At 40.6% G+C, this 27,617-nt stretch overlaps 1 protein-coding gene across 3 annotated transcripts in view; it reads left to right on the forward strand.

Moving 5' to 3' along the window:
* Positions 1-27,617, forward strand: part of BICD2 (BICD cargo adaptor 2) — an 87,802-nt gene that overhangs the window by 54,162 nt on the left and 6,023 nt on the right. For all 3 annotated transcript variants that reach the window (XM_084292759.1, XM_084292760.1, XM_084292758.1), the window contains exons 3-6: positions 12,511-12,663; positions 14,750-15,199; positions 16,242-17,261; positions 18,299-18,450. In XM_084292759.1, the coding sequence (XP_084148885.1) occupies positions 12,511-12,663; positions 14,750-15,199; positions 16,242-17,261; positions 18,299-18,450 (1,775 nt within the window). The remainder of the gene's footprint in view (positions 1-12,510; positions 12,664-14,749; positions 15,200-16,241; positions 17,262-18,298; positions 18,451-27,617) is intronic.

The following is a 27,617-nucleotide window of genomic DNA, read 5'->3' on the forward strand; positions in this document are numbered from 1 at the left end:
AGTTAATTTTCATATTGACAGCTTCCTCGTTTTAAAATAACTTAGAATTGAGTATTTTTACAAATGGGAGCTGTGCATATCATTTGTATCCGTTTGAAACAATTAAAAAAAAATATCTGAAGAAGAGGAATTGTGGAGGAAAATCCAGTTGGTGTGCTTTGCACGTATTCAAGGAGGCATCTGCTCGTGATTCCTCTATTGTTGTGCACTGATATATTCAGAGGAAAGATGTTAACAACAGCGTTTCCCTGGCTGTAATGGCTGCTGTCTAGAGACTTGGTGTCCAAAAATGAATTGATGCTGAAATCGGGGAGTTTTAAGTCACCCTCTGAGCACTATTATTTTCAGATTTCAGGTTTTATAGAAACATTAACATGGACTCTTGTTCTTCTAACACTATAAAACTCTGTAGATACGCTTTTTAAAGTTTCACTTAGCAGTTAAGATTCCAGGGTAGTCTATTGTTTGGGAATTAACCTGGTAGCAGGCTTGCTGGGGGACCTTTTCATTGTTCTGTTTTAATTAAATTGCTACATGCCCAGCAGTGCTGCAGGAATAGCAGGCTGAGCCCCGCTCGTTAGCTGTGGCTGCTCCTGACCTTCCTTACGACCTTGGGTCTGCCCTGGGCATCTGACCAGAATCAGCAGTGGAGGGAGAAAGTCTCTTGTACGCAGCTGTAATCTTTTAACAGATCTGAAATCAATATGCACAATTGCAGGAGTAGCTAGAAATGCTCCAATCAGTGAAACAATGGCTTGAAGTTTTGCTTTACAAACCGTTAATTAAAGAGGTTGTTTCTTTGTTTCTTTTCTTTTTTTTTTTTTTTTTTCTTCCCATGCGAGTGAAAACTTCCGCTGGGGTTTGATGGTGGTGTGATTTCAGGATGCAGAACCAGGGAGATGACTTTGTTTCGCCTGTACTTGGCACTGCCTCTGTTACTGTAGGTGGCCCTTGGCAATGTTTCTAAGCAAGGCTTGTTTGGGTCAGATTGGCTCTTTTTGAAAATAGGAAAGAGCATTTCTTACACTGAGTCTCAAAGCAGTACTGTAGTATGTGTGCTTGGGGGAAAAAATCCTTGGTTTCATCTAGGGGTTTTGCAGCTGATAGACTGACTCAGGGCTGCATCCCGAGATTTATTTTCAAGTCACATATGGTTGGTTGTAAGAACATCACTTGTGACAAAACATTCAGGCAGAAGCACAAAGAGCCAACCAGGGGCTGTGTCAACAGTACTAGAAATAACACTGCTGTAATGCCACTGTTCCAGAAACTGTATCAAATCCTGTGTTTTTTTTTTTTTTTTTCCCTATGTTTGGGTTTTCAAGATTAGTTTTGATGTACTTAATTTCTTGATACATCTTTTTCACCTTTTTAGGTGAAATAAGTTTGGGGTGGTAATATCACACCTATCTCTCAAGCTGAAATGGGTGTGTGGAGGAACAGATTTTTAAGAGACATTGACTAGTATTCTCTCCCTCTGTGTCATTAATGAGTGGAGCTAACTCATTAACCCCTACTACTTTTTTACTGCCAATGGGGAGGTGTCTTCTGCTGTTTTTAAAGGCTGCGAATGAGAGAAATCTGGGGGACGTGAGCATTGCCCTGAGGCAAAGCTACCTGCCCTGTGTGTGTCAGACCAGCATTGCTCTGAGCTGTTTCTGGGGCAGCTGGGCTGAAGGGGAAATACTGAACAGAGGAACCAAGTGTGGAGCAGTCTTATGCACTGAAATCCAAGCTACTTCTGTGTGGGGTAGGTGGGTCTGGGAACAGGACAGGTATCCTTGATTTTTCCATATCTGGGTTGTCCCAGCCCTCCTTTGCTGCAGAAACTGAAAATATGGCTGATTTCAACCTGATAAATAAGTGGTTTGGATTTGGTTTTTGAGAATAGCTCAGGAAGATCATGGTGATACAGTTGTGTGGCTGTTGTGAAGCAGCAGCTCCAGGAGCAGCATTTGCTAGGTCAACTTACGGGTTACTAGCAGTGCAATTGGCAGTCAGCACAGGCAGACAACTGCTTCTAAGAATGGGTGCCACCACTTGTGCTGTCACAGTATTTTGATTTGAAATAGACATTCTAGTAAGGCAGAATGTAGGTGTTGCTCTTTTTGTGTCTTAAAGTGTGTTCTGGTGGTTATTCTCACAGAGACGTTTGATCTTTACAGTGTTACACCCGTCTGAGTTCCTCTGCTGCTTGGACAAAAGCTCTTGTGGAAGGAAAAGCTAGCGTGAGGTCAATGAACATAGCTTTGTTCGTGGCTAAGAGGCTCTTCTCATTTGCTGCCACAAGTTCTGTCTACATGCAGACGTTTATGCAGTGTAATCTTACTGTGATTTATCAAAACAGTTCTTAGGAAAATAATTCTTTTTATAGAAAAAGGGCAGTATATCACTCCTACGTGGCCATTGATTTTTTCCTTCCTTTAGGAAAACATAGGTCAATGACAAGCACAGGGCATGCAATTTGAGTGCAGGCTGGTTATAAGCAAAACAGTATATTGCTAATTATGGGGGATAAAATTTCAGCATACTCTGTTGTGCTGGTCCATCCAAAGCATGACCTGAAAGGCTCAGATACATTCAGAATAACTGCCCCAGTGGTGTTTTGGGCTTTTTAAAGCCACTTGTTAGCTGTAAGGTAACAGTTGAGAGGGACGAAGGAAATCTCTGGAAAGAGCATTTAGTCACTGTTTGATGAAGGTCCAGTCACTGCGTCCCAACATCTGTTTATTTGTGTAAAATACAAGCTAGCTGTGACATGCTGTTTGAAGTTCAACTGGGAACAGGGAAGGAGACTTCATAATTTAGTCATGTGAAGTAATTGTATTAAGTCATCAGAATGTTATTAAAGTCTGCCCTGCTAAGCGGTAAACAAGACTGCTGAAAGAAAATCTGAGCTGCTTGTCCACGGTTTGTCACTTGGAAATTAAAAATGCAGGCTGTGATGCAGCAGCAGTGAAGGTTATGCTCAGTGTTATCCTTGCATTTCATCTGCTTTCATTTAATCCTTCCTTTTCGCCAGAGATTCTGCCTTTGGTTTAATGCAAGTAATACACAGCAAGTTTGTTTTGAAAAAATAAAAGTAAAAAAAGCATTAGACATGTTCATGCATTCTCTGCAAGTCAGTGTGTTGCATGTGGAGTTCAATTGGCAAATTTTGTTGGTATATCTAAAATGAAACGAAATACACAAACCCAATAATGAAGCCCCAACACTTTGGACTGGGAATGCTGAGTGATCCCAGTTTGGCAGCATTAACCATGCTGGAGTCTGACCAAGCTTTGACCACCACAGCAAGGGTTAGGAACTCTTCCTGCAGACAGATGAAGACCACGACTGAAACCTAGTAGGACTTGGCTATTAGCATATTCTGCTCAGGAAAAAGGTCTAAGAAAACTTTTTTTTTTAAAACCAGAAACAGCTTACTGTATCCATCAGTGGCATAGTTCCCTAAAGCTGCTGAGTACGTGGGCATTTTTGACTGCCCTGGAGAGCAGAGGGAAGGCTGCTGCTTCTGAGGCGTGGGGGGTAGCCTCTATATTTCACCCAACATCCTTAAGGCTTCCGTAGGTATTGTGTGGTATTACTGCATCGTCCTTTACTTCGTGGTGTTTTCTATAGAGAAGTACCACTTCCATAATCCACATAAGCAAAATCATATTACCTCTGCTGCTTATAAAGTGGTATCGTTAATTTAGATAAATAACTCCTTTGGAGTTTACTTAATTAAAGTTGTTTGAAGTAGTGACGGAGCTCTAAGCTAGTGGTTTTGAGGTGATTGTATCTCAGTAGGATTATGTAATGTAAAGTAAGCACTTTCCACATGTAGGAGCTGTGGCACCTTGTGAAAATAGGTCACTAACACAGGGAGTATAAATTTAGCCCAAGCCTTTATCTCGTGCTTTACGTATAAATTAGCTACGGCCAAATTAAGACAATAGGAGACCTCTAGTCTTTTTGATATCTGTATTAAATTCAACATTTTGTCAATATTCTTTTAATTGTGAATTGTTTTAAGTCTGACAGGTCTGTGGTATCTAGTGCTGAAGTCCCATAAAGTTGTTTCTGGTGTGGTGCTGCAGCATGCTGGTGTTACTCTGCCTGATAGTGTCACTGTTGGAAGCAGTTAATGAAACTGTAAAATAGGGCTTTCTTACTAGAGTAAGAATTATGAGTAAGAAAATAAATGAGCTTCCAACAGAGCTTGTAACAGAGAAGGGCAGGCTTAAATAACAGGAGAAACTTGTACTTCAGATTATTGAAAATAAGTGGACTGTGAACGTTTCTGGTGAAACAAGCTTAATGGGGTTGCAGAAAGACACGGCAGCAGAGTCCTGCAGCTCTGAACAGCAGGCATGAAGCACAGTATGGAGCAGGCCTTGGGTATCGCTGAAGTACGAGTGTTTTGGTCAGTGATTATCACTGATTAACAGAGGATGATAAAATCAAAAAGCAGAAACAAGACTTTGATGAAGGTGGAGCACACTTGACTGCTTCTGGCACCCATTTAGGGCCAGGGTTGGATGGGTTTGCTGGGGGAAATGCCTTAGATAGGAAATGGAAGCCCGAGAGCTTTTGGTTGTCTGAAATCAGTTTCAGCAGGTTACTGTAAGTTTGTTTTGTGGTCTCCTGTACAATTAGGCCTTAGAGCCACCAGGGCTTCTCCACACAAAACAGTATCTTGCTCTTGGGTTTTATTCTGTTTTCTGTTGAGGAGTGCTGATACAGTGGTTGATTGTGCTTATTAGCTTTCAATAATTAGTTTCAATTAGAAATACAAAAGTGGTACATTCAATATCACAATACATATGTTTTTTTTTAAAATGAAATGTGATTTAGAGCTACTACGTAGGATGCAGCTTTAGTACTATGTTATTCCCCTGAATGTGGGCTGTTAGACAAAAAAAAGCAGAAGATGCAGAGTAGTTTTTTTTTGTTCCTTATGTAAGCCTGGCTGGCTTGTTCATTTCTGTTTTCCTGGAAGTGCTCCTCATCTTTCCCATCCCTTGCTAGCTTACATCCCCAGGGAGGCTGCTGCAGTGCTGCCCCGGAGCTGTGCCAGAGCTTGAGCTCAGACATGGCCGAGCTGTGTCTGTGTTCAGCTGTCCCTGTGCCCTCCCAGACCTTGAGGAACGATGTACAAAACACTGAACACAGCGGGCAGTTGTCTCAGTTACCAGGCTCCTTTCCTCCTTCCTCTTTCAGCATGAGGAAGGCTAGCTGAAGCTGCCTCAAGCTTGTGTGTGAACATCTGAAGATATGAGCCTGGGCACACTGAAAAACCCTTCCAAGCCTGTTAGCCACAAGCAGGCCGCAGGCTGATGAGCGCAGCTGCCGCTTGGCCTTGCCCGGCTCTGGGGGCTGCAGGCAGTGGGGCTGATGTCCCGGCAGTGCCGGGCTGTGCCCCTGCACACTCTGTCAGTTCCCCTGTCCCTCAGCTTTCCTTTAGGAGCTCTGTACCTTACGGAGGAGAGTCACAGTCCCAGCTGATGATTAAAGGCTAAGGCTTCTGGTTATGCCAACAAACTGAAGTGACAGACTGCACCGTGACTGTGAGGGTTACCTGGACTTGTGTCCCTAGGCCTGCTCCTGTAGTAAATTCTAGCCTTTTGGGTGGCTTGGATGTCAGGGGTTTGCTAATACTCCCATAAGATGGCAGCCTGGCCCCAGCTGCACTGAGTAATGTTTCCCTTGACTTGAATGCTGGCAGTCTGACCAGTAGACAGCTGTGGGCCCTGCTCTGAATATTTGCGCTTTCTGGCTCTCGCAAGCTGTCTTTTGAAGTAACAAGGGTTATGCTAATTAAGGATGCTCTGATTCAGCTTAAATACAGTAATTGTATGGAGGCTAAAGTGCTCTTTCTCCGTGGACCCTGAAAACACCCCCTTATCACAGGAAGAAGGGAAGGTGACAACTGCTGGTGACTGAAGAAATTGTGACACCGATTGCTTGGTGCTGCCTTGGTCAGCAGTGACACTTCTTAGAGCCAGGCTCAGCTCTACTAGCCCTTCTGGAGGGAAAAGACAGCTACCTAAAGTCTACTGGCAGGCCTTGGAAGGGTTAAATGCGTTCTTTGTGGCAGGGAAGGATATGGAAAGCTGCCAAGCATTTAGATTTGAGATTGGAAAAGCAGCTGGAGTTTAACTGCTCTTAGCAAGCAATTCAGAGCAGGAAGGGGGAGACTAATAACAACGTTACCCAGGGCCACTTGTAACACTGTCATTAAGTTTGGGTCAGACTTTCCCTCCTGGCCCCCAGGCTGGGTTGGGGCCCACCCTCCACAGATGTTGATGCTCCCCTGACATGGGCAGGGCTCCAGGCTGGATCCAATGCTGGAAGGGGTCGGGAGCAAACACCATGTTAAGCAAATAAACTTGTACATTGTAGCAAGGCCTGATGCTGGCTAAGTAGTTATGAGGGATTCATATAGCTCCTGGAGACACTGCGGTAACCGAGTCTCAGCTCAGGTCTCTCTAATATTGCACAGAAAAGAAATCCATGACTGCATTTCTTGGTGTTGCAGTAAACCCATCCTTAATGTCACAGCTTCACAAAGCTTTTTATTTAGTGGTTTGCAACAAAATAAATCTTGAGCTGTGTGTGTTAATGCTGGGCACCACCCTACTAATCACAGCTAAAAGTCTGAGACATCTATACACAGTGAGATGCTTCATCAAGAGGTAGGTGGTTGGTTATGAGAGGACGTTTTAGAAAATAGAAAAAAACGAATTAAAAAAACAACTCATCACCACAGATGTTTGTACACATCTGCTACTGAAGTTTCAGTGTAGCTGTGTGTCTTCTGTTAATGCTTTAGAGCTATTGAAAGCGTTATGAACAAGGTATGACAAATGGATAGTGTGTTTTCTTCTCTTCCTATGGAAGAATAAACATGTTGTGAGTTAGTTTCCTGCCATCCCTGGTTTTTGATCCCTACAGGATATTTGTCACAGAGTTCAGACTGACTGTGCTTGGGAAGACTGGGCATGTCTTGCGTGACTTAAAGCTTCTGAGTGACCACAGCGCTCCACCTTCCTCTTTCCTTCCCTATCTGTATCAATCTCTCTCTGCAGTCACACCAAAGCTTAGGAAGTCAAGCAGCTTTTCAGCAGATAGATGGTGTGATGGCATGACTTGGAATAAAACAGTGGAGAAGTCTAACTACAAGTTTAACGTAATATCTATTTTTCTCCAGTGGGCTTGTGTGAACAAGTCACCAAAACCATTTTCTATAAATTCTTGAAAATATATTGTCCTACTGGTGCAAACAGTGACTTTCTCTACTGGCTGTGGTCTGTCTTTTGCAATATTTCTTTTGAACCTGTCTGCGTCATAAAACACTTCTGAGAGCATCTTAATTTTTCTGGCAGTGTTTGGAGAAGAGGAGAAGGGTTCTGGATACAATTACAGAAAAGAGGAGCATTTGTATCCAGAGGATTGTCAATTTCTCTTTCTCTTGTGTAGTGCCCAGGAGGGATGTCTGTGGTTTATAAATCAAAGTATAACTGCTATCATAAGTATGCACCAGTAAGTGGATGACTATAGCATGTCAGTGAGAATAGTCTGAATGGTTGAACAAATATCCTGAGGAACACAAGTTTGGGGCTGTAGTTATGTTTTGTGTGTATGTTTTATGAAATATATTTTCCTGCATGTAGAACAAGAGCATGAAAAATGGGCAAGGAAATAATGATAAAGCTCTGAAGGAAATACTTAAACTTATCTTTGTCTTCTATCAAAAGGCTTTTAAAAAAATAATGGGGTGGGGGCACATAGAATGTGAAGAAACCATATATGCTGCCCTTGTACACATATATGCATAGAAGTGGCATGTACACTAACCTGCACGGCTACATGTGGTTAGTAGTGGGCCTGTGAATCAGTGAGGAATGCCTGCAGCACCTCATCTTACCGTCCTCCAGAGCTCCAGGTATCTGAGCGCTGGGCCCATAGGCGAGAGGCAGCGTGAGGGGGTCATGCCCCAAACCATCTCCCATCTCAAGGCTTTTGCTGCCTGTGAGACACTGCTGTGGGCTGCGCCTGCCTCTTGGGATCTTCCATTTCCCTGCTTTCAGTGTGTGGAGAGAGTGTGCATGTTATGATAGTTGAAATTTTGAACAGGGATTGTGTGGGAAATACACATGCTTCTCTTCCCAGCTTGCAGTCACCCCAGTCATGGTGCCTTCACACTGTTGGCATGTTCTCTTCACACCACCAGGGCTTACGTACTGAAAAGCTGCTTCTCCCAGCCTCTGGTCACACTGTGGTTCAGATCTTGAGTTCTTAATTTCATCGTTGGTTCTTGAGGTGTAGGTGATGTAGCTTTGAGGTTGGCTCTTCTGGGATGACAGCGGTGAGTATGAAAGCGATGTTCAGAAGGGCACTTATTGAAATGCCTTCTTCAAAAAGCTGCTGACGAAGAAGGCACTGAGTTACATAAATGGCCGGGCATTATTATTCTCAATTTTCATGATGATATTTAATAAAATCACTAAGAGATTGTTTTATTGTTTTCTTCTCCCCATAACAACAGAATATATGCTAGTTGCTATCCATTCTGACTACGCTATGTTTCTTCCAGAGGGGTCACATCCTTTTTTGTGAGCCCTTCCCACGAAGAACTCAAGGGAATGATCATGTCTAGAAATATTTATTGCACAAAGTCTTGAATCCAATCCTAGAATTAGTAATAAGTTTGGGCAAACTAAGCTTTGACTCTTGATAATAATGACAGGTAAATTTAGGTGTGAGCATGTTTATTAGAGCAAGGAACTTGAGCTCATCCACAGCCTCAGGAGCTGGTGGAGTTAAGTGCAACCCAGCATCGGGCTAGCGATAGTAGAGCATCGCCTGCAAGACCAGCCTCTGGCTGCTGCTGGAAGCTGAATGATGCCCAGAGCTGTGTAATAACCATAACACAGGGGGGGGATCAGCTACCTGAGATTTTTTTGCAATAAATTTACTTTTCATGCTTAGATTATACACATTGTTATATCGTAGGGTGCACCGGAAAACCGGGTGCTACAGAGCAGGCTTCGGGCACTGCTCTGTGAAGGGAAGTAATTAGGTTTTGATACGCAGACAAAGCCAATTCAAACCAGGCCTTCACTCATGGCTGAGGAAATCCCTGTATTTCTAGCACCTGTGCTGCTAAAAGGTGCCCCTTTCAGGACTCTTCTGAGGCAAAGCTAAGAGGAAAAAAATGCTTCAGACAAACTTTCTAGCAGCAGGGTCACAGTGGTCTGTGGCCTTAGGTGAAATCACTCCAGAATGTCGTCTTCGTCATCTGTACTTTCCTGGACAGGATGGATGAGAGGCTTCTGTGTAGGGCGAATGTTCTCTGGGTGAAGGACTTGAGGGGCTTTGTCGGGTAGGCAAAGCCCCTCAACAAGATGTTGTGGCCATTGATCCTCCCCACAGTGGTAAGGATGCTTTGTAAATGCCCTGTGATTTCCTTAGGGTGGAGATGCGACTTTCCCTATAGCTGAGAGCCTAGCCAAGCATGTCCTTGTCTTCCAGCATCCTCTTCTCTCCTAACCTCAGTGTTATTTGGGGCAGAGGAAGAAGGAAGAAACCTCTAAGGCACTGAAGCATCAAGAAATACTAAAATCACAGAAAAGTTCTGGTTCAAACTCATCTGTTCATCTGTGGGTCAGCTCACCATTTTGTGCACTTTAGCCACGTAAAACAACTCTTGTGAGAACATCTGAAATGTACGTGTGTCTGTCTTTAAATACGTGAATACTATTTTGGGTGCGGATAATACAGAAATCTGTTTGAGAAAGGAGGCAGTGGCTTTTCTTTTCCACAAAAAACAAAAACAAAACAAAACAAAACAAAACAAAACAAAACAAAAAAAAACGGCATTTGGTTGTTTGTATGAAATAGCATGGTGCCCATTTAGCCTTGCAGCTTGCAAGCACACACATCTATCTGACAGGAAAATGCTAAGAGCTAGCTGAAGGTACTGCTTGCTAACCAGCCAATAAATCTAGGTTATATCTTCTTTTCCAGCCAGGAAACAAAGGAGCTATTTTTAAATCTGCCCTTCCTGTGCACATTGAAATAGTGATTTTTTTTTTTAATTGCTAGACAGAGCATGACAGTACTTTCACATTAAATAATGAGCTCTTAGTGTTACTCTGAATTAAATAGACAGGATTGGACAGAAACCCTTCTTTCTCCAAAAGCGAATGGCTTCAGTGATTTTTCCAGGCGCTGACCTGTGCAAAGATTAGGTCATCCGTGGACAAACAACCTGAATGGTGTTTGGGGGCAGAAGGGGAGAGAAGCTCCCTTGCAGCTTGGTGGGAGGTCTCCTCTTGTGTTTCTGACCCGGAAATGAGGAGAACTGCAGGGAAGCGCTCCTAATTTGTATGGAGCTCGGAGTGATGCAAGAGCCTTTCGTGGTCTTGGCTGTTAGACAGGTGGGATTATCTGGCTGGAGGCTTTCTCTGCTGAAGGTGAGAGGTCTCGGTGCAGTCCTTACGAAGAAGAAGGAAGTTATGACCTGACTGCATGTCAGCCTGCAGCCTTCAGCTACCACCATGTATTGTTCCCATAGCTCTGAGTTTGTGCAAAGACAGAGCCAGTACTTGACTGGGGAAATGTGTTTTGAAACTTCAGAAGAGTTTAAAGATCCTTTAGATTCTTGGATGAAAGTGCTATTGAAACAGCATTAACTGGATAAACAGTTACAGAGCTTCAGTTCTAAGACTGGGGTATGTGTTAAAACTTTTATTAGACTGCAGCTTTTTTTACTTTGGCTAGTAGCTGAATGAATCTGCCAGGTAGCTTCCAAGTGGAGTCACAAGACACATCTTAGCCTAGGCTTGGCTTTGCAGTAACTTGCTGTAACCTCAAAGCCAAAACCATCTATACAGAGGGCAGGGAGAATCCCCCGAGCTCTGACTCCAAGCTCGACGTTGCTGTAAAGAACCAGCAGAGAAGAGTGGTGCTCGCTTGGCACATGGGGTGTAGCGACTTTTCATCTGTGTTACTGTACCACAGCGTCTCGTTTCAGTGATGAATGTTTATTTTTGCTTCTCAGTGCGCTGGGAAGCAGTGCTTTCTTCTTCACAGATAAAAAAAAAAATAATAATAATAATAATAACAGGCAAGTTTATATAGCCTAATGTCTGTCAGGGGAGGCAGCTGTCTTTTACATTAAGTTCTTACAGTTGCAGGTGGTTCTGAGTTGGTGTTCAGAAGGTGCCAGGTTCAAGTCTTGGCATATGCTCCCTCCAAAACCATGTCCTTTATCTCTCAGCTCTCTATACATGCCTGTTGATACCTGTGGTGTATTATTTCTCTGTATTGCTGCTGTACACTCACGAGAGGACTCAGACCTTACTTAATTCATTTGTAGGTATTGCTGCTCATGTTTTTGTTTCTAACAATACAGAGAATACTAAGGGAATCTGAGTCTATGTACCTGAGGATGAAGTCTTTTTATCTATGCTGCTTTGTAGATGAAAACGGAAATAAGATGGTGTCACCTAAATAGCTGAGTAGATAGGCTGCCTCTTTCACGGGTGTGTGTTTTGAGTGGAAACTGGCTGGAAAACTGTTTTGTCGCTTGACGGATAGGATTGTTAACATATTTGGATACTATTTTATGGGCAGCTGTTGCCTCTTTTTCCTCTAAAGATATTTTTGCTAATGTTTTGGAACCTTTTTCATTTTAATTACATATTTAAAGATATGACTCGAACGGATGGTTGGAAAAAAATAACACATAGTTAAGTACAGCGAGTCACTCACATAGCTGGGTATGTCCCAGCTCAGTGTGTTGAAGCATCCATGTGTATTCATGAGTAGTCTAAAGATCACACTATGCCATCTACTGATCTTTCCTTCTCCTGTATCCCAGAACAGTGATTTAATTTTTTTTTTGAGGCATTGTGCAAGTCTTGGGGCTGAGGAGAGGGAATACTCAGCCCCAAGTTGTTCAGCACCACACACTCAGCACCACAGTTGTTCTTTCTTTCTGCCTGAAATCTTGGACTTCATTTCAGCTTTAGCTCAATTTCTTTCTTCAAAAGGATTCATTAGAACATATTTCCAAACAGTTGCACTAGGCATAAGGAAAAGGTCTGATGAAAAGCAGGAGCAAATACAAGTACAAATAAGAGTGTTTGGAGTTGTCTGAATCTTTTTCTTACTCTCATGAGAAGCCCCATCTCATTTAAGTGTTAGTGGAGGCAGGTGTTGACTTCCAATCTGGTAAACTTTCATCTGTTACTTATGGTCAGTGACATACACGTAACATGTATGAATGTTGATTTGCCTGCTCGTTAATTGTCAAAAGTAGAGTAAGAATTTGTAAGAGAAGCAAGAAAACAAAATCTAGTTATTGTGTAAGACTTCATTTTCTGTAATTTGATTTGGGGGGAGGTTCTGTTTGAATAGAATCAAACTGATTAGTGCACAAAAGGAAAGATGAAATCTTAAAATGTAATTGTAGCTGACCAAATTGCCCTCACTTTGGGCTTTGTTTGTTTATCCTAGGTCAACCAGAATGTGGAGATCCAAAGGGCCCGTCTGCGAGATGATATTAAGGAATATAAATTCCGAGAAGCCCGTTTGCTGCAAGACTACACTGAGCTGGAAGAAGAAAACATCTGTCTCCAGAAACAAGTGTCTGTCCTGAAGCAAAACCAGGCAAGTGTTTCAAAATAGTGAGCATTGCTTTCATAGCTCTAGTTAATTCCTGTGTTACAGTGTGGTCCTGTCTCATTCTTTGAACATCCAACCACTTCTGCAAATACATACTACTACTGAGACTATGAACTACAAAATTTTAGTACCAACAGTTATCCCAAAAATGTTCAAGTCCTTTCTGACTGCTCCTATGCAGTCTGAGGCTGTATTGCTTCTACTTTGACCTCCAAGTCCTTCCATTGCCTTCTTTGTCTTTGTTAGAAGTTAATTAATACTTTGCCACTCTGCTTTGTTACTTGGTTCAACCTGTGCAATATTCACCATCCATCCTCTTTTACCGTGTCTGTAACTGGGTGTATTTCTGAACATATATTTATATTGCTTCTTAGTGCTTGCATTACGTCTCCAGTCTTGGTCTCCATACTCTCTTCTAGCTACTTTCATGAACGATATCAGTAGTCAATAACTACTTTGTACTGTCAGACCTCAACTCGCAAAGTCACATTTCAGTGCACTGTTCCAGCTATGTTCATAATCTTAGAAAAGAAAATTGCATTTTTGGAACAACTCAAGAATTCCCCTCAGTTAGCATTTGTGGAGGTAGTTAGATTAGACATGGTCTTTGTACTTCATGTGTTTCCAGGTGAAACTCCTCACCAGTGTTTATCACTTTGGCCTCACTGTGCCCAAAAGAGGGTTCCAGGTTGAACCTGTTCTCACCTGCCTATGCCTGGTCTAATTACGCCGCTTGGGGGACTTTGACATTATGTGATAGGGGAAAAGGGGCTATTAAGCTCTACGTATGCAGGCTGGAAGAGGTAGTGGTCTGGTGAATTTCAGGTTATGTTGTTGGTTACTTTTGATTTTTACCATTTTTGTCTTGTTTATACTTTTAGAAGAAGCAAGTAAAAGTTCCTGTCTCTGCATTCACATTCTAAAATAACAATATTCAAGAATGCTGTCATTCTGGGTTGAGCCAAATTTAACTGCAGATGCTATCTTGTCAGTTGCTAGTAATTATTGACTACTGGTATTGTATTCTGGGACCTTTGAAAAAATGCTGCAATCTTAAATATTTGAGTTCAATGGGTGTATTTAGAACCAAGAGCTAATTCAATGGCTATGGATTATTTCATTTTCTACTCGGTCATAATCCTACTTGATGAATTTCATTAAGCTTTAGTTATCCCACTGACATAACTAGAAGAATCCATCAAGTTTTTCCAGGCTTAAGTTACCAAACAGAATTACCATGACGGGATTCTCCTTTTCTCAGTTAGATGTGGGTCAGCACTACTGTGCGTATTGGCACCTAAAATCCCTTTAATAGCTAGCAAAAAATAGGAATATGTAATTTATAAAGTTTTCTCTTTTGAAGGTAAGAAAGGGTATTCTGTAAGCTTTTTCTTAATAGATTTAAAATGTTATGCTCATGTTGGTGTTCATAATTTCAGTGCAAGAGAGGTTAAAAATAAAATGCAGTCTTAGAGGTATAAACTTAAAGCACGCCATAAAATTTTGTTTAGCTGCCTGTGTTGTAGCCCTCTCAAGATGTGCTGGAATTATGATGACAGAAATAATAGAACATCTTATTTTGAATGTATAAAAGCAGAGTTAGATTGCTAGGTGTGCCTCAACAGTTTTAAACCCAGTTGCACATTCTAACTGCAGTACAGCAGAGAATTGGAAGCGTAGCTTTGAGATGCTGGGTTTGAGAAATACTGAGACTGAAATTTGTGGGAGGGTTGGTCAGGGAATTTGTTAATCAAACATGAGAAGAGCTTGCATAAAGTGCTAGGAAAGCCTGTTTTGTGATGCCTCTATCACGTGTTGCATCTGCCTGCTATCTTGATTAAGCTGGAGTAGGTCAGCTCATTCCACGCTTTGCTTAGAAATTTTATTGTATGGTCTTAGTAAGGTAAGCAGGCAGTGGTTACAGTTAAAATGCAAAAACTAGACTTTAGAACTGAAAAAATCATTCCCTTCTCACCACATTCAATGAAAAACATTCAGAAGTAAAATTACTTGGTGTCTTGCAGGCAGACATTTTCATTAGTACTTTCTTCCCCTATTTGTGTATTTTCAGGTGGAATTTGAAGGTCTGAAACACGAAATCAAAAGGCTTGAAGAAGAAACAGAATTTCTCAACAGCCAGCTGGAAGATGCCATTCGGCTGAAGGAGATCTCCGAACGCCAGCTTGAGGAGGCCTTAGAGACTCTGAAGACAGAGAGGGAGCAGAAGAACAATCTTCGTAAGGAGCTGTCCCACTACATGAACATCAATGACTCCATGTACAACAGTCACCTGAACATCTCATTAGATGGGCTGAAGTTCAGTGATGAAGCCACAGAGCCCAATAATGATGAAATCATTAATGGTTTTGAACAAAATTGCCTCAGCAAACTCAGCAATGGCAAGAATACATCAACGCCCAGGAAAAATGAAGGCTTCCCTCCAGCACCAAGTCTGGTTTCAGATCTTCTGAGTGAATTAAACATTTCTGAAATCCAGAAGCTGAAACAACAGCTTGTACAGGTAAATGTATTTTCCAAATAACTGTAATTCTAAATAGCTGCTAGTTTTTTTCAGATGGAAATTTGTATTTTCAGCATCTCAGATGTACACCATATAGTATGATCTAAACTTGTAAAATCTTTAATTGCTTTAGAATTTGTTACAGATTCTACACTGCCAAACATTTATTCTTTATTTTTGTTTTTTTATTCAAAGAAGGTCAAGTCAATCATGTTCTGTAGGAAGCAGTATAGGCTGTGTCCCCTTCATTGTGTCACCCATAGCAAGAAACTTAATCAACGGATTAAGTCTTTTGTTCAAAAATGGATAGTTATTCCAGTCACCTTCATCAGAAGGAGTTTTGTACCATAGTTGTTTTTTTACATTTAGTTCTAAAATTCCAGAATTTTAATTGGTGTCAAGCATTATTGTTTTACATATGCACTTTTGGGAGATAGCAGAACTTGAAACAAGGTACATATTTACATCACCTAGAAATGTTTTAGGGTTATTTTGTCTATTTTTGATATTTTTTGGGGAGCTCTAATAAAAAAAGCCTTTGTTGAAAAAACGGGTTTCTTTCAAAATTAGAACTTTCAGAGGAGAAACTTGAAAAATTTTCATTATGTCCAAGGTCTTCTGTGTCCATGTGATAATTTTCACTTAATCCAATTTAGACTGTTTTACCGAAGCTCCAAGCTTCCACCATAGACTGTTTGTCTTCTTATATTTACTTGACAATTTGCAGGATAACAGTAAATTTCAGTTTATCTTCAGCTGAATGATTTTGTTTTTTACAAGGAGACCATGAGCTATGGAAGAGAAGCCTGAAAATGCACATTTTAGAGTGGAAATTAGAAACATTGGGGAGGAACACTGCTTGCAACAGTTGTGTTTGTTTTATTTTTGTGTTTAGAATATGTGAAATAGCCTTTTCAGTAATGTACAAGTGATCAAGTTTCTGTAACCACATGCACCTTGGCTAAGCTTCTGTCTCTCTTACAGTAAAACCACTTAGTGGAACAGTTTCCTTTATACAGATGTCTGTGTTCATGCCTTTCAGATGGAAAGAGAAAAGGTGAATTTGTTGACGACACTACAGGAGTCTCAGAAACAGCTGGAAAACACACGAGGGGCCCTCTCAGAGCAGCATGAGAAAGTTGGCAGGCTTACTGAAAACCTGAATGCAATGAAGAAGCTCCAAGTCAGCAAGGAACGCCAGTCTGCCCTCGACAACGAGAAGGACCGGGACAGCCATGAAGATGGAGATTATTATGAAGTTGACATCAATGGGCCAGAGATCCTGGAGTGCAAATACAAAGTGGCTGTGGCAGAGATTACTGACCTAAAAGAAGAACTTAAAAATCTGAAGACGAAATACAAAGAATGTGAGTCTAAGTATGAGGAAGACAAGAGCAGATATGAAACTGAGAGCCAAGCTCTCACTGAGAAGATCGCCTCATTAGAAAAATCCAGCAGGCATGATAGAGAACAAGTGGCCAGACTGGAGAAGGAGCTGAAGAAAGTCAGTGATGTTGCTGGAGAAACACAGGGCAGCCTCAGTGTGGCACAAGATGAGCTGGTCACCTTCAGTGAGGAACTGGCCAACTTATACCACCATGTCTGCATGTGCAACAACGAAACTCCAAACAGAGTGATGCTGGATTACTACAAGGAAGGTAAAGGAGGACGCAGTAGTCCAGAGACCAAGGGAAGGAGGTCTCCTATTCTTCTTTCTAAGGGGCTGTTAACTATTGAGCTTGGAAAGGCAGAGAATGGAAGCGGTGACAGCAGCCCATCTCCAGTGTCATCTCTGCCATCTCCTGTGTCAGATCCTCGGAAGGAACCAATGAACATTTACAACTTGATCGCAATAATCCGGGATCAGATCAAACACCTGCAAGCTGCTGTGGACAGAACAACTGAGTTGTCCAGGCAGCGAGTTGCCACTCAAGAACTTGGGCCAGTGGTGGACAAAGACAAGGAAGCTCTCATGGAAGAAATCCTGAAGCTGAAGTCCCTGCTGAGCACCAAGAGAGAACAGATAGCAACTCTGAGAACTGTGCTGAAGGCCAACAAACAGGTGAGCAGGTCTTACAGATGTGATAGCTGTAGTCTCAGGGTCATAGTTAGGTTATTAAGCACAGAGGAACAGTATGTCTTTGAGGACATACTGCTGTTTCTTAAACTCAGTGGAGCTCTTCTTCCTGATACCTGTAAGGCACAAGGCTGAGTAGAGGCAGGCTGTGTCAGCACAGGCACGAAATTGTGCTCCTGTGAAGCTGCATGTTAGGGCCTTAACTGGCTTTTGGTTGTCACATACTCACGAAAGTTTTGAGATAACTTCAATCTATCTGAGTTATATCAGATTATGTTTAATGTAAGAAACCTAAAGCAAAGAGGTAAATCTTATTTTCCACTTGAATGAATTCTTAAGTTCATATCCTCTTCTCTCTGAAACTGCTAATAAAGTTTTCCAAGATAAGAATGTGATACAAGAGCATGGACAAAATAAGAGGGTTGAAAGGTAAAATTAGTCTCTGGGGACTGGGCCATGCCATTTAATACACATTAGCAGTGCAGCAGATGAAAATAACTGACATTAAGACAACCTGACATGCTTCATTGTCTCCTCTAAAGTAATATAAGTTTTTTGTTTTTTTTTATTGCATTTAAGAAATATGTACCTACTTTCAGTTTTCTTTTTTTCACTTGTATTTTAGCATAATGATGTACCATAATGTAAGACAGACATAATGCAAGATAAGGGTTAATGTGTGTAAATAGAGAGAGAGTAAATACACTTTTTTTTTTTGTGAAGTATGTAATGTCTGATTTTTATTAGCAGTTGGAGATAAGTGTCACTAAACGTATATTCTGTAACTTCCCAGATGCTGCTTCATGGTTAATGGTAGTAGGAGCCCCAAATGTCCCATCTATTTCCAGTGCTCAAAGATGAAATTTTATTTAACCTCTACTAGAGAAGTTGAACAGAATTTTAACATTCCAGTACTAAGGAAACATTTCATTATGTCAATGGCCATTTGAAACCTCCTAGATAATAACTTTGTCAAATGTTTCATTAACCACTACATTTCTGTTCTTCTTGGTAAACAATAGACTGCAGAGGTGGCCCTTGCCAACTTAAAAAGCAAGTATGAAAATGAGAAAGCGATGGTTACGGAGACAATGATGAAGCTGCGAAATGAGCTGAAGGCTTTGAAAGAAGATGCTGCTACCTTTTCTTCCCTGAGAGCAATGTTTGCTACAAGGTAAAGAAAATCTCAACTCTGGAAAATATGTCATTCCTTGCTTGTGGGGGGAACAGCTGAACATCCTGCCTGCAAGCAGCAAGGCTGCCCTGCCCATGCAGTAAGGGGCAGGGTGGAGTGATTCTTTCTGTGTTCATTGCTTACAGTGTTTGTCTGCAATGTGTTCTTATTGATGAGGGAGGAAAATGGTAGGGCTATAGTATATTGCTACAAAACAGGAATTTAGTGTGGGGTTATTTATTTTACTAATGAACAATTAGCATTTCTGAACTTATGTTCTACATAGTAACTATTGTGGGGAAAAATAAGGGGCCAGGAGCAAAGGAGCTGAGACTGAATGAGTGGAGACTTGGTCCACGGAGCATCTTGTGAGCACCTGTATTCCTGATCACTGCATGGCAGGTACACAGCTGGGTCTTAGATTTGCATCTAGCCTGAGACAGCAGCTGTTGCAGGGAGCATGAAGAATTGCTTCTTGCTGTGTGCCCCATGTTTCAGAAGCCGCAACAGCTCTCAAGACTACTGCTGCAGCTAGGGCACTGTCACCCCTTTCCTCATTGATCTCTGGTCAGAAATGGTTAGTAGCCTGTATGTTGGCTGTGTGCATTTCTCTGGAGTGGCTGTTTCATATAAGCCACCATTTCAGGTAAGGTTTGGAAGGAGTATTCCAATGTGCTTGGGTGAAGAGAACATCAAAAACTGTTTTGGAGACAGGTTTTAGGTGTGCTTAAAATATAAGAAGTATTAACAGCCCAATTTATTTCTTCGCCATCACAACCAACCTGCTAAAGGAGCACCTCTGAACAGTCTGCCCTAGGTCTCATTCCTGCTCTGACCAAGAGGTTTGTATCAGCAGAGACTAGTAACAAGTGATGGGGCTTTACCCTACCATGCTTGTTTCAGTGTTATGTTCCAGTGAGGTGTGAAGCAGACAGCTGCACACACCTGTCTTTTCCACAGGAAACGGACCATTTTGTAGGATGCAAGAGCTGTAGTACATGGGAGCTGAAGGCTGGGCAGGAGTAAAATAACTGACCTAATTTCCTTTTTAAACCAGGATAATCCCACTAATTTGACAATACTGCCAGCTATTTTTAATAAGTAATAAAAATACAGTAAGACCAGGGGCTGGAGACAAAGGAAGACTTGCAAAATACAGATTAATAGCTTCCAGCATTAAGGTGCTATTGAGAGACTGTTGCAGCATTCTAGACAATACTGGAAGCCTAAAATTAAGCTGTCACACAAAGGAATAAATCAAGATATGCATAATGTACTAGAGAAGTATATTCAGTAGCTGTGCTGTTTAAGTCCCGATTTTCTTACTCAACACACCTGTCCCTATTGTGTGTACAAATGGACTGAAAGCACTGAGGGCTGGAATAAGATCTGCCCTGAAGAGCTGAAAATGAAATTTATCTGCTTAATTAGACTGTAATGGCTTTTACAGTCACTGTATGACAGTCAAACGTTTTGGTGGTTTATTAGTGAACTCTTCACCAGAAAGAAAGATGCACTTCTCTGTTTATGCAAAGAGAAGCTGAACAACTCTTTTGTTTTACTTTGTTGAATAGGTTTGCTCTTGCTAACAGGCAGCTTGGTTGGTGCAAAATGTAAATAAACAAGAAGGCCTGATGAATGTTCATTAGGGTGCAAGTGTTCATTAGGGTGCAGCGTTCAGCTTTATTACAAGTTGTCAAGTGGTACTTCTTTCTCTTTTGTGAATACCATCTGGGTCCCACACTTCACCAGTTGAAGGAGCTGTTTGAAAGAGTATTTCCCAAAAAGATGTTTCTCAAAATTTATCATACAAAATACACTGCTGTGGTTACAGTTTTGGGGAATTCTCAACGTATTTACTTAGGAATTTAAAACAGAAGAACTTGTATTAATGGGAACATCATGTGTAAAAAAAAAAAAAAAAAAAGTCAATTTTCAAGTGCATTACTTTTCTTAACCTGAGGGTTAAAAAAAATGAAATATTTTTTTATATGGAACCATGTAAAGCCTTACTTACATGTGAGGAGGGTACTTGAGGGTTTTAGTAGCAAATTAGAGATAACATAGTTAATCTTCCTCAAACATACTGTGAGAAGAAAGTGTGATTCCTTTCTTTGCTAGACAAACAGATTCTCCTGAGTGTTTTGAATGAACTTGAAGTGAACATGTCCTGATTTGGGGTGGGAGTGAAGCAGTTTCCTTGTCTTATAGACCAAGATAGGTTTCTGTGTTGCCTGTTAGCAATTTGTCATTCAAGCTTCAAAGGGCAATAGAGCTCGCATTTCTTAAAATTGGTTATGGGGAAAAAATAGTGCATTTAAACAGATGAAAAAAAATGCAGCATGGAATTTAAGCTTGAGGCTGGCTTAGCTCAACTTTTCAGCAAGGAAGGAGGGAGTAAGATGACAGTAGGTTTCTGGTAGTTGTTTGGTGAACACCTGAAAGTCTGCTATTTCCAGAAGACACTGCAAGTGGAAATGAAGGACAGGTACACAGGCGATTCATCAATTATCAGTTCAGGTAAAAGTCCTTAAAGGATGGCTAAATGAAGCAGTTCAGTAAAGAGCAAGGGGCCAGTTTGACCATTGCTTCACAGCCAAGAAAATGCACTAAGAAAAGTTAATCCTAGACTGTGTTTAAGCTGTCTTTTCATCCAATTTTACATTTTAAAATACAAGGTTTATTTTATTTTGTTGTGGTAGTCTTTTCCTTGAATTTGGTCTGCTAGAGATATTTATGTAAGCATACGTTTAAAAAAAAAAAACTCCACTAAATATAGAAAATGTCAAAAAACATAGACAATGAAAGTACAAAATGTTTTTTACCTTTCTTTTCTGTTATTTTTGTGCTGTTTTTCTCTGTTTTTATATAGCCTGCAAGTTTATCAACTCTTTAACTTGCATGTTATGTACTACATGGACTTTTACGAGAAGATAGCATCACCGCTTCCCTTTGAAGTACCTTCTGTGTGATAGGTTACAGCCAAAGTCTTGTGGTGGATGGAGTTGCTTGCTGGGTTATTTGCTTAGGGTCAGGCAAGGAAACCAAACAGTTCTAGTCACATGGAGTTGCACTTGACCTAAAAAACTGTGACAGATTTAAACTGGCTCTGAAAAGTGACTTAGGTTACATCTTCTTGTCTGTCATTAAAGACACAGGATTATCGAGTTTGCTGATACGTTTTTTTCTGTTTCTTTTCCAGAGCCTGAGAACAAGCAAGGGTAATAAGAAAACAGACATTGCTCATTCCTCTAAAATAAAGATAAAACAGTAATTAAGAAATCCAGCAGAAGCCAAAGGCTTTTGCAAGTAAAGAACAAATGTGCCTAGATGTAATTAATGGTTATCCTAATGTCCCCGTGTTTCATAAACAGTAAATAACAAGAGAGACAAACTCTGCAACAAGTCAGCGGAGGGGAGGGGACAAGGGGCAAATTTTAGAATGTACTGCATGTAATATTAGATTAAAATTACAGAGTGGTGATTATGATGGAGGAGCAGTAAATCCATGACTGTGAAAAAGAAGTTAGACTGTAGCTGTTGTTCATTAATGGAGAGAAAGTGTTTCAAATGAATATGGATGTCAGTTCAATATCATATAAGCTCTGGCAGATTGGTTTTCCAAATTTCCAAGTACTTGGGAAATATTCTTGTGTCTTTGGACATTTAAAGGCCTACAGAATATAAAGGAGCTTAAAATCTGTGAGAGAACAGTGCAGTCCTCACAGGACTTAGAGAATTATGGCTAAAGAGTCTTCACACTGGATTCTACACAGTAGAATTATTCAGCTTGCCTAAAAATATTCTGTAGGATAAATTCTCAGAGGAACCAGACACAGAAAATGTGACTTTGAAAATTTCCAGAATGAGATTCGCAGACAGGAGCAATGGAGTGCGTCCTGTTCCTACTGCTGCATCTGGAGGTGGTGAGTGGCACCTGGAGAGAGAATGGCTGCACCACCAGCGCCCCTGTGGAAGTACGGAGACATCGGGCAGGACAGAGGCATTCAGCAGTGTTCCAGATGGGTTATAAGATGACATGAGTCATTTCTTGCACATAGTTGTAGCTGATGCCCTGCGCCTGTTGGTGTTCAAGAGCGCTCTATATGCTTCAGTTTTCAGGTAGCCCTGAAGTGGTCAGGCTTTGATGATCTTTATATGAACTTTATATTTAGAATCTTTTTATAAACTTTATATTTAGAACTATTCTTAATTCTAAAAATGCAAAATAGTCACGTTTGTAACACCAATGAGCCGGCTCTAGCTTCTAAACATGCCTAGCAATTAAAACGTCTAATGCGAGTAGTGCTGGATACATGAACACCCACCCTTGGTGAAGGTGCTCCATGTGGATAGCCCCTGCACCTGCTTTGCAACACTGAGTCCCCACTCCTCTTCCAGGTACTCCTCAAACCACCAGTGACTCCTGCCTGCCTTGGTGCTTTGTTGGCAGTCTGCTGATGCTTGCTGTTCAGGAGAGTGAAGTGCAGGAGGTCTTCCTGTGATACAACAGCAGTGCTGTAGGAATATTCGGAGTAAAGACAATGCCAGCTTCTGTCACATAGCTTGTCTAACATACTGTTTTTAATCAAATTGTAAAGTGGGTTACTTTAAAATGCCTTACATGAAAACTACCACAGCAGCAGTTACTTGCAATCTGTAATTTTTTTTTAGGTAGCTGTGTAGTCTTTTTTAGAAAACCATGTCTTGGTTTCATTTTGAAGTTAATAGGCAGTGTCAGCACTCTTAGCATGTAGAAAACAAAGCGTGTACACAGATTCAGTGGTTGAGAGGAGTGGAGAGTTCAGGATTAAATCTTCCACCCCTTACTTGCTACAGCGAAGAGCTGGGAAAAACACCCTGCATGTGTGATAGCTCAAACAGTACTTCCGATCTAGCAGCATAGGATCATAAGTTTTATCCTTTAAAATGCATCTAAAAAAAAAGTAGTAGTCATCTTTTGAATTCCAGGAGAGAGAGTTTGCCACAAAAGCTTGATCCGTTCTTGAGAGTTTTTAGCAGTGGAAGTGCAGAACAGCTGCGGTGTCCAGCTCTGTGGGGCTGATCACTTGCTCTGTGCAGGAGATGGTTCTTCCAACATGCATCAAACTACAAAAGAGTTTTATGGTTTGCATGCTTTAATAGCTCTTACTAATGGACATTGATTACTCATGGCTGATTTTAAACATCCTAGAAAACTAAAGCTAGTTATAAACTGTTCTCTGTTCTTAGTGCAGATGCCAAAGATTTATCTAAATAAAGCATTTATTGGGTTCAAACATAGAGCTTAGGTGAGTTTTTAATGCAGGGTACTGAGGAAGAAATTGCAAATGAACAACTGGCTAAAGTTTCAGTAGATATACTTGTACTTGCTTAGCTGTGATTCTGAACTGTCTAACTCTGAGGTGTGCTTTCTTTTGCCTTCTTCAGGATTCGTCCTTTATTTTACTATAAAATAAAGGGTCTGCAATTTTTACTATATTTTTATAATATTTTACTATATTTTTATAATATTTTTACTATAAAATAAAGGGTCTGGGTCTGCACAGTGCCCAGCTGTGCAAACTAAGGGAGGAGATGGGCTGAGTATGCTTCCCAAAGAGTCTTTTAGATGCTGACCTAGCAGAGGGCTGTGGTCCCGCAGTTTGATCTGTAGGAATTTTGGTGCAGCTGAATTTGGACCAGTGTGTGGCAAACTTACCTGCCTGGAACATGCTTTTTGAAAAAATAATAAAAATAAGCAAAGCATGCTAGGGTTAAGCTTTCTAATAATTCTACTTTGATGGTTTTTTTTATTTATTTATTTTAGAAAAAAAGATATTCTTTTTATGGATATGCAAAACTATTGAGCTCAGGCAGACTGGGTGGGATAACGGTGAGGCTTGGTAGAAGGCACGGCTGTTTACTGCTGCCAGTGCGCAATGGCAGCCCTCTGCTTTCTGTCTCTGTCTGGCTCATGGCTCATTATCTATTTAAATGTCAGTCTTCCACTTACAAATCCAAATGGTAGTTAGCCGGTCAGTAGATCTTTTCCTCCTCTTGTGTTCCTCCTTTGGCAATATAAAATGGTTGCTCACTTTGTAGAGGACCTGGTTTTCCAGGTGGGGCAGAGGGGAAGGGAAGAAGGTGTTAAAATTCAGTTTTTAATATTACAATTTCTAATATAAAGATTTGGGTTGAAAGCAGGTGGCTACTATCCCTTACAGTTAACTCACTCCATGTTCATTTACATGTCATTTTAATTGCTTATCTTCTTAATACATTTCCCAGATTTAAATGGAAATGAAAAATAGTGAGTTTAAATCCTCCATTTCCTAATTTCTTATGTAGGTTGACAGTTTAATCTCTTGAGGTAGAAGTTAAAGCAGTCGATGCTTCTGTCAAGAAGCCTACTTCAGTCACGGCTCTGTCTTGTGGTCTTGCTTTCCTGGAAATTCTCTTATGGTTCTCATACTAATTGCAGAGGAGAGGAAAGTAGTATAATTATATCTATGTATGATTGGTTCCATCACTTACTTGCAGAAGAAATCTTGATTCAGTAGTGAATTTAGCTAGAAAAGGTACCAAATTTAGTACATGCTAAAGTTTAAATAAAATAATCTGTAGAGATAAGGCATAACTGGCACTTGTCAGAAGGAGTGGTATGCAGCATTTGAAAATGAGACAACTCAAATTTTCAATGATAATTTGGCTTCAGATAGTTTTAGGGGATTTAGTTTTTATTTCTCATCATAATATCTAACATCCGGAATATTTATTTCCTCTGTGTAGATGTTTATTTTAGTTGACGTTGTTTTTAAAAATCCAGTTGATGTTTCCTTAAGCTCTTTGTCTGTTGCTGTTAATTACCTGTACTAAGAAAATTGGCAACATCAAAGCGTTCTGTTCAATATCCACTTAAAAATGTGAGCATGTAAATGCACGACAGGCATGTGCTAATTTCATATTCTTTTTTAAAGCATGAAAGCTCCATTATTTTTTTCAAAGGTGTTTTTAAAACAAAGACACTTTGTGTTCTGACCTTCTAATTATTTCACATTGAGTATGCAGCTGGGAACTAGCTCAACGCATGAGCAAATGAGATCATGAAAAGGAAGGATATTGTACTGGTTTATCTGCAGAGCAACAAACATGTTGCTACACATACCATGTAGCACATTGTGCTGCTGTGGCTTCTGCTGCTAGCTTTGCGTTAAGCTAAAGCAGTTAGAGCCACATCATGTTATGGTGCTTAGGGAGGCTAACTTTTGGGTTAAGAAAATTAAACTGGGAGTTAGTGAATGGGAGGGAGGAAAGTAGGGCACATCCCACTTCACCTGGGCACACAGTGCCTGCAAATGTTTCAATCTTAGCCAGTTTTGTTAAGGAAACTGTTGCTGTGTTTTGCATTGTGTGTGGTCCCTCTGACCCTGGGCAGCCACACCTGCACCAGGATAACATTTGGTGTTGAGGCTGTATCATTTAATTTGAACTAAAAGATCAGGAAAACAGGTTCAGGGCGCCGCCACGGTAGTTAGCATTCCTGCCTCTCCCAAATCCCCTCACATGTACAAAAGAGATTCAGGTACAGTAACAATTGCAGCTGCATGCACGCTACTGATAACACTTCCTTTTTGCTGGCTGGGAAGGAAAAACTTCCTTCACAGAGATGTATGGAAAAAGTGAATTCAGGTATTCAAAATACTGAATGCTTCATTTTCTAACCACAGTCTATTGATGTTATAAACTTTTGTCCTACAGAAAGCTCGATGAGGTAATGACTGCTACAGTCATTTGAATTTGGAGTCAAATTCATGGTTTTATTTATAGCTGAGCTCACGTGCAGACTACTTTACTGCCTTCTAGGCTCTGATGAGCGTTTGTCCCTGCTATCAGGTTTGGCACAACTGACTGATCAGGAGATGTTTGGGTAATACCAGAAATGGTTAGAGAAGAGGATTAAGGGTATTCACAAGACCATGTGGGAAGTCCCTACTCTGCTTTACTGCAACTGTTTTATTTTCTACCATATATATATATATATATATATATATATATATATATATATTTATATATTTATATATTTATATATTTATATATCTATATCTATCTATATATATAGATATAGATATTGTATATATAAATATTATATATATATTATATTATATTATATAGATAGATAGATATAGACATATAGATGTAGATAGATAGATATCTATTTATATATAGAGAGAGATAGATAGATATAGATAGATATATATATATTTTTTTTCTAAATGCAGCATTGGGGGTGAAGAAATGTGCCACTTGTGCCTTGCTGGCTTTGATAGCACTTCTCTGGTGGAAGTCAAAGCAGTAGACACCACCTTCCATAGGAGGGGAGAAAGGATTGCTATGCCTTCAAAGATTATTTTCCTCTTCTCAGACCTCCTAGGGCTGTGCCAGTCTGCCTTCCTGTCTGCTTCCACTCACGGAGGTGTATGGTTTGGTTTTGCCTCGTAAAGTACGTCTAACTATGCAGAGAAAATAGCAAGTGATAGGATTCAGGGGTGGTGGTGTGAATTTGTATTGCAAGATAAAGTTCTGTTCTTTTCGTTTCCCTTGTTCTCTTCCCAAGCAAATACAGTTAGGGATATAGGCCTAATTCTGCTATTTGAAGTCAGGGAGAACAGAATAGGGGACGTGATTGTATAAGCGCAGCTGATGAACCTGCACATCAATGTGGTTTCCTTCATTTTTTTTTTTGTTTTTTTTTCCTTGTCATCCTTATATTACTTAACAATGGTAAATGTCCCTGAAACTCAGGGGCTTTTCCATTATTTCATTAGGAGGAACTTCTCTGCAGATAATTTGTAAATTCCAGCTGGTAGCTATGGGTAGAAAGATGAATATTCATATCTGTAACCAGTCTGCTATGTGCGATAAATATGCATGTGTGTAAAGACATGCGTTCTTTAAATTGTTCACGATGCACTGTGCAAGTTAAGTAGCTTCCAAGCTCAATGAAAATGACTGTAGATGAAACGACTTGCAGGCGTACACTTGGCTTCCCTGCAGGGTTTCTAATAACACTCAGTTCCTTTGTTTTATTATGTCAAAACTGATTTTGATGTTGAAAACTACTATGAAAGCCACTTGCTATGGAGAAAGCAGTAATAAAGCACTATTTTTTCATCAGGAATTGGAGT

Source organism: Netta rufina (assembly GCF_964035555.1).
Source record: "Netta rufina genome assembly, chromosome: 10".
Classification (NCBI taxonomy): Eukaryota; Metazoa; Chordata; class Aves; order Anseriformes; family Anatidae; genus Netta; species Netta rufina.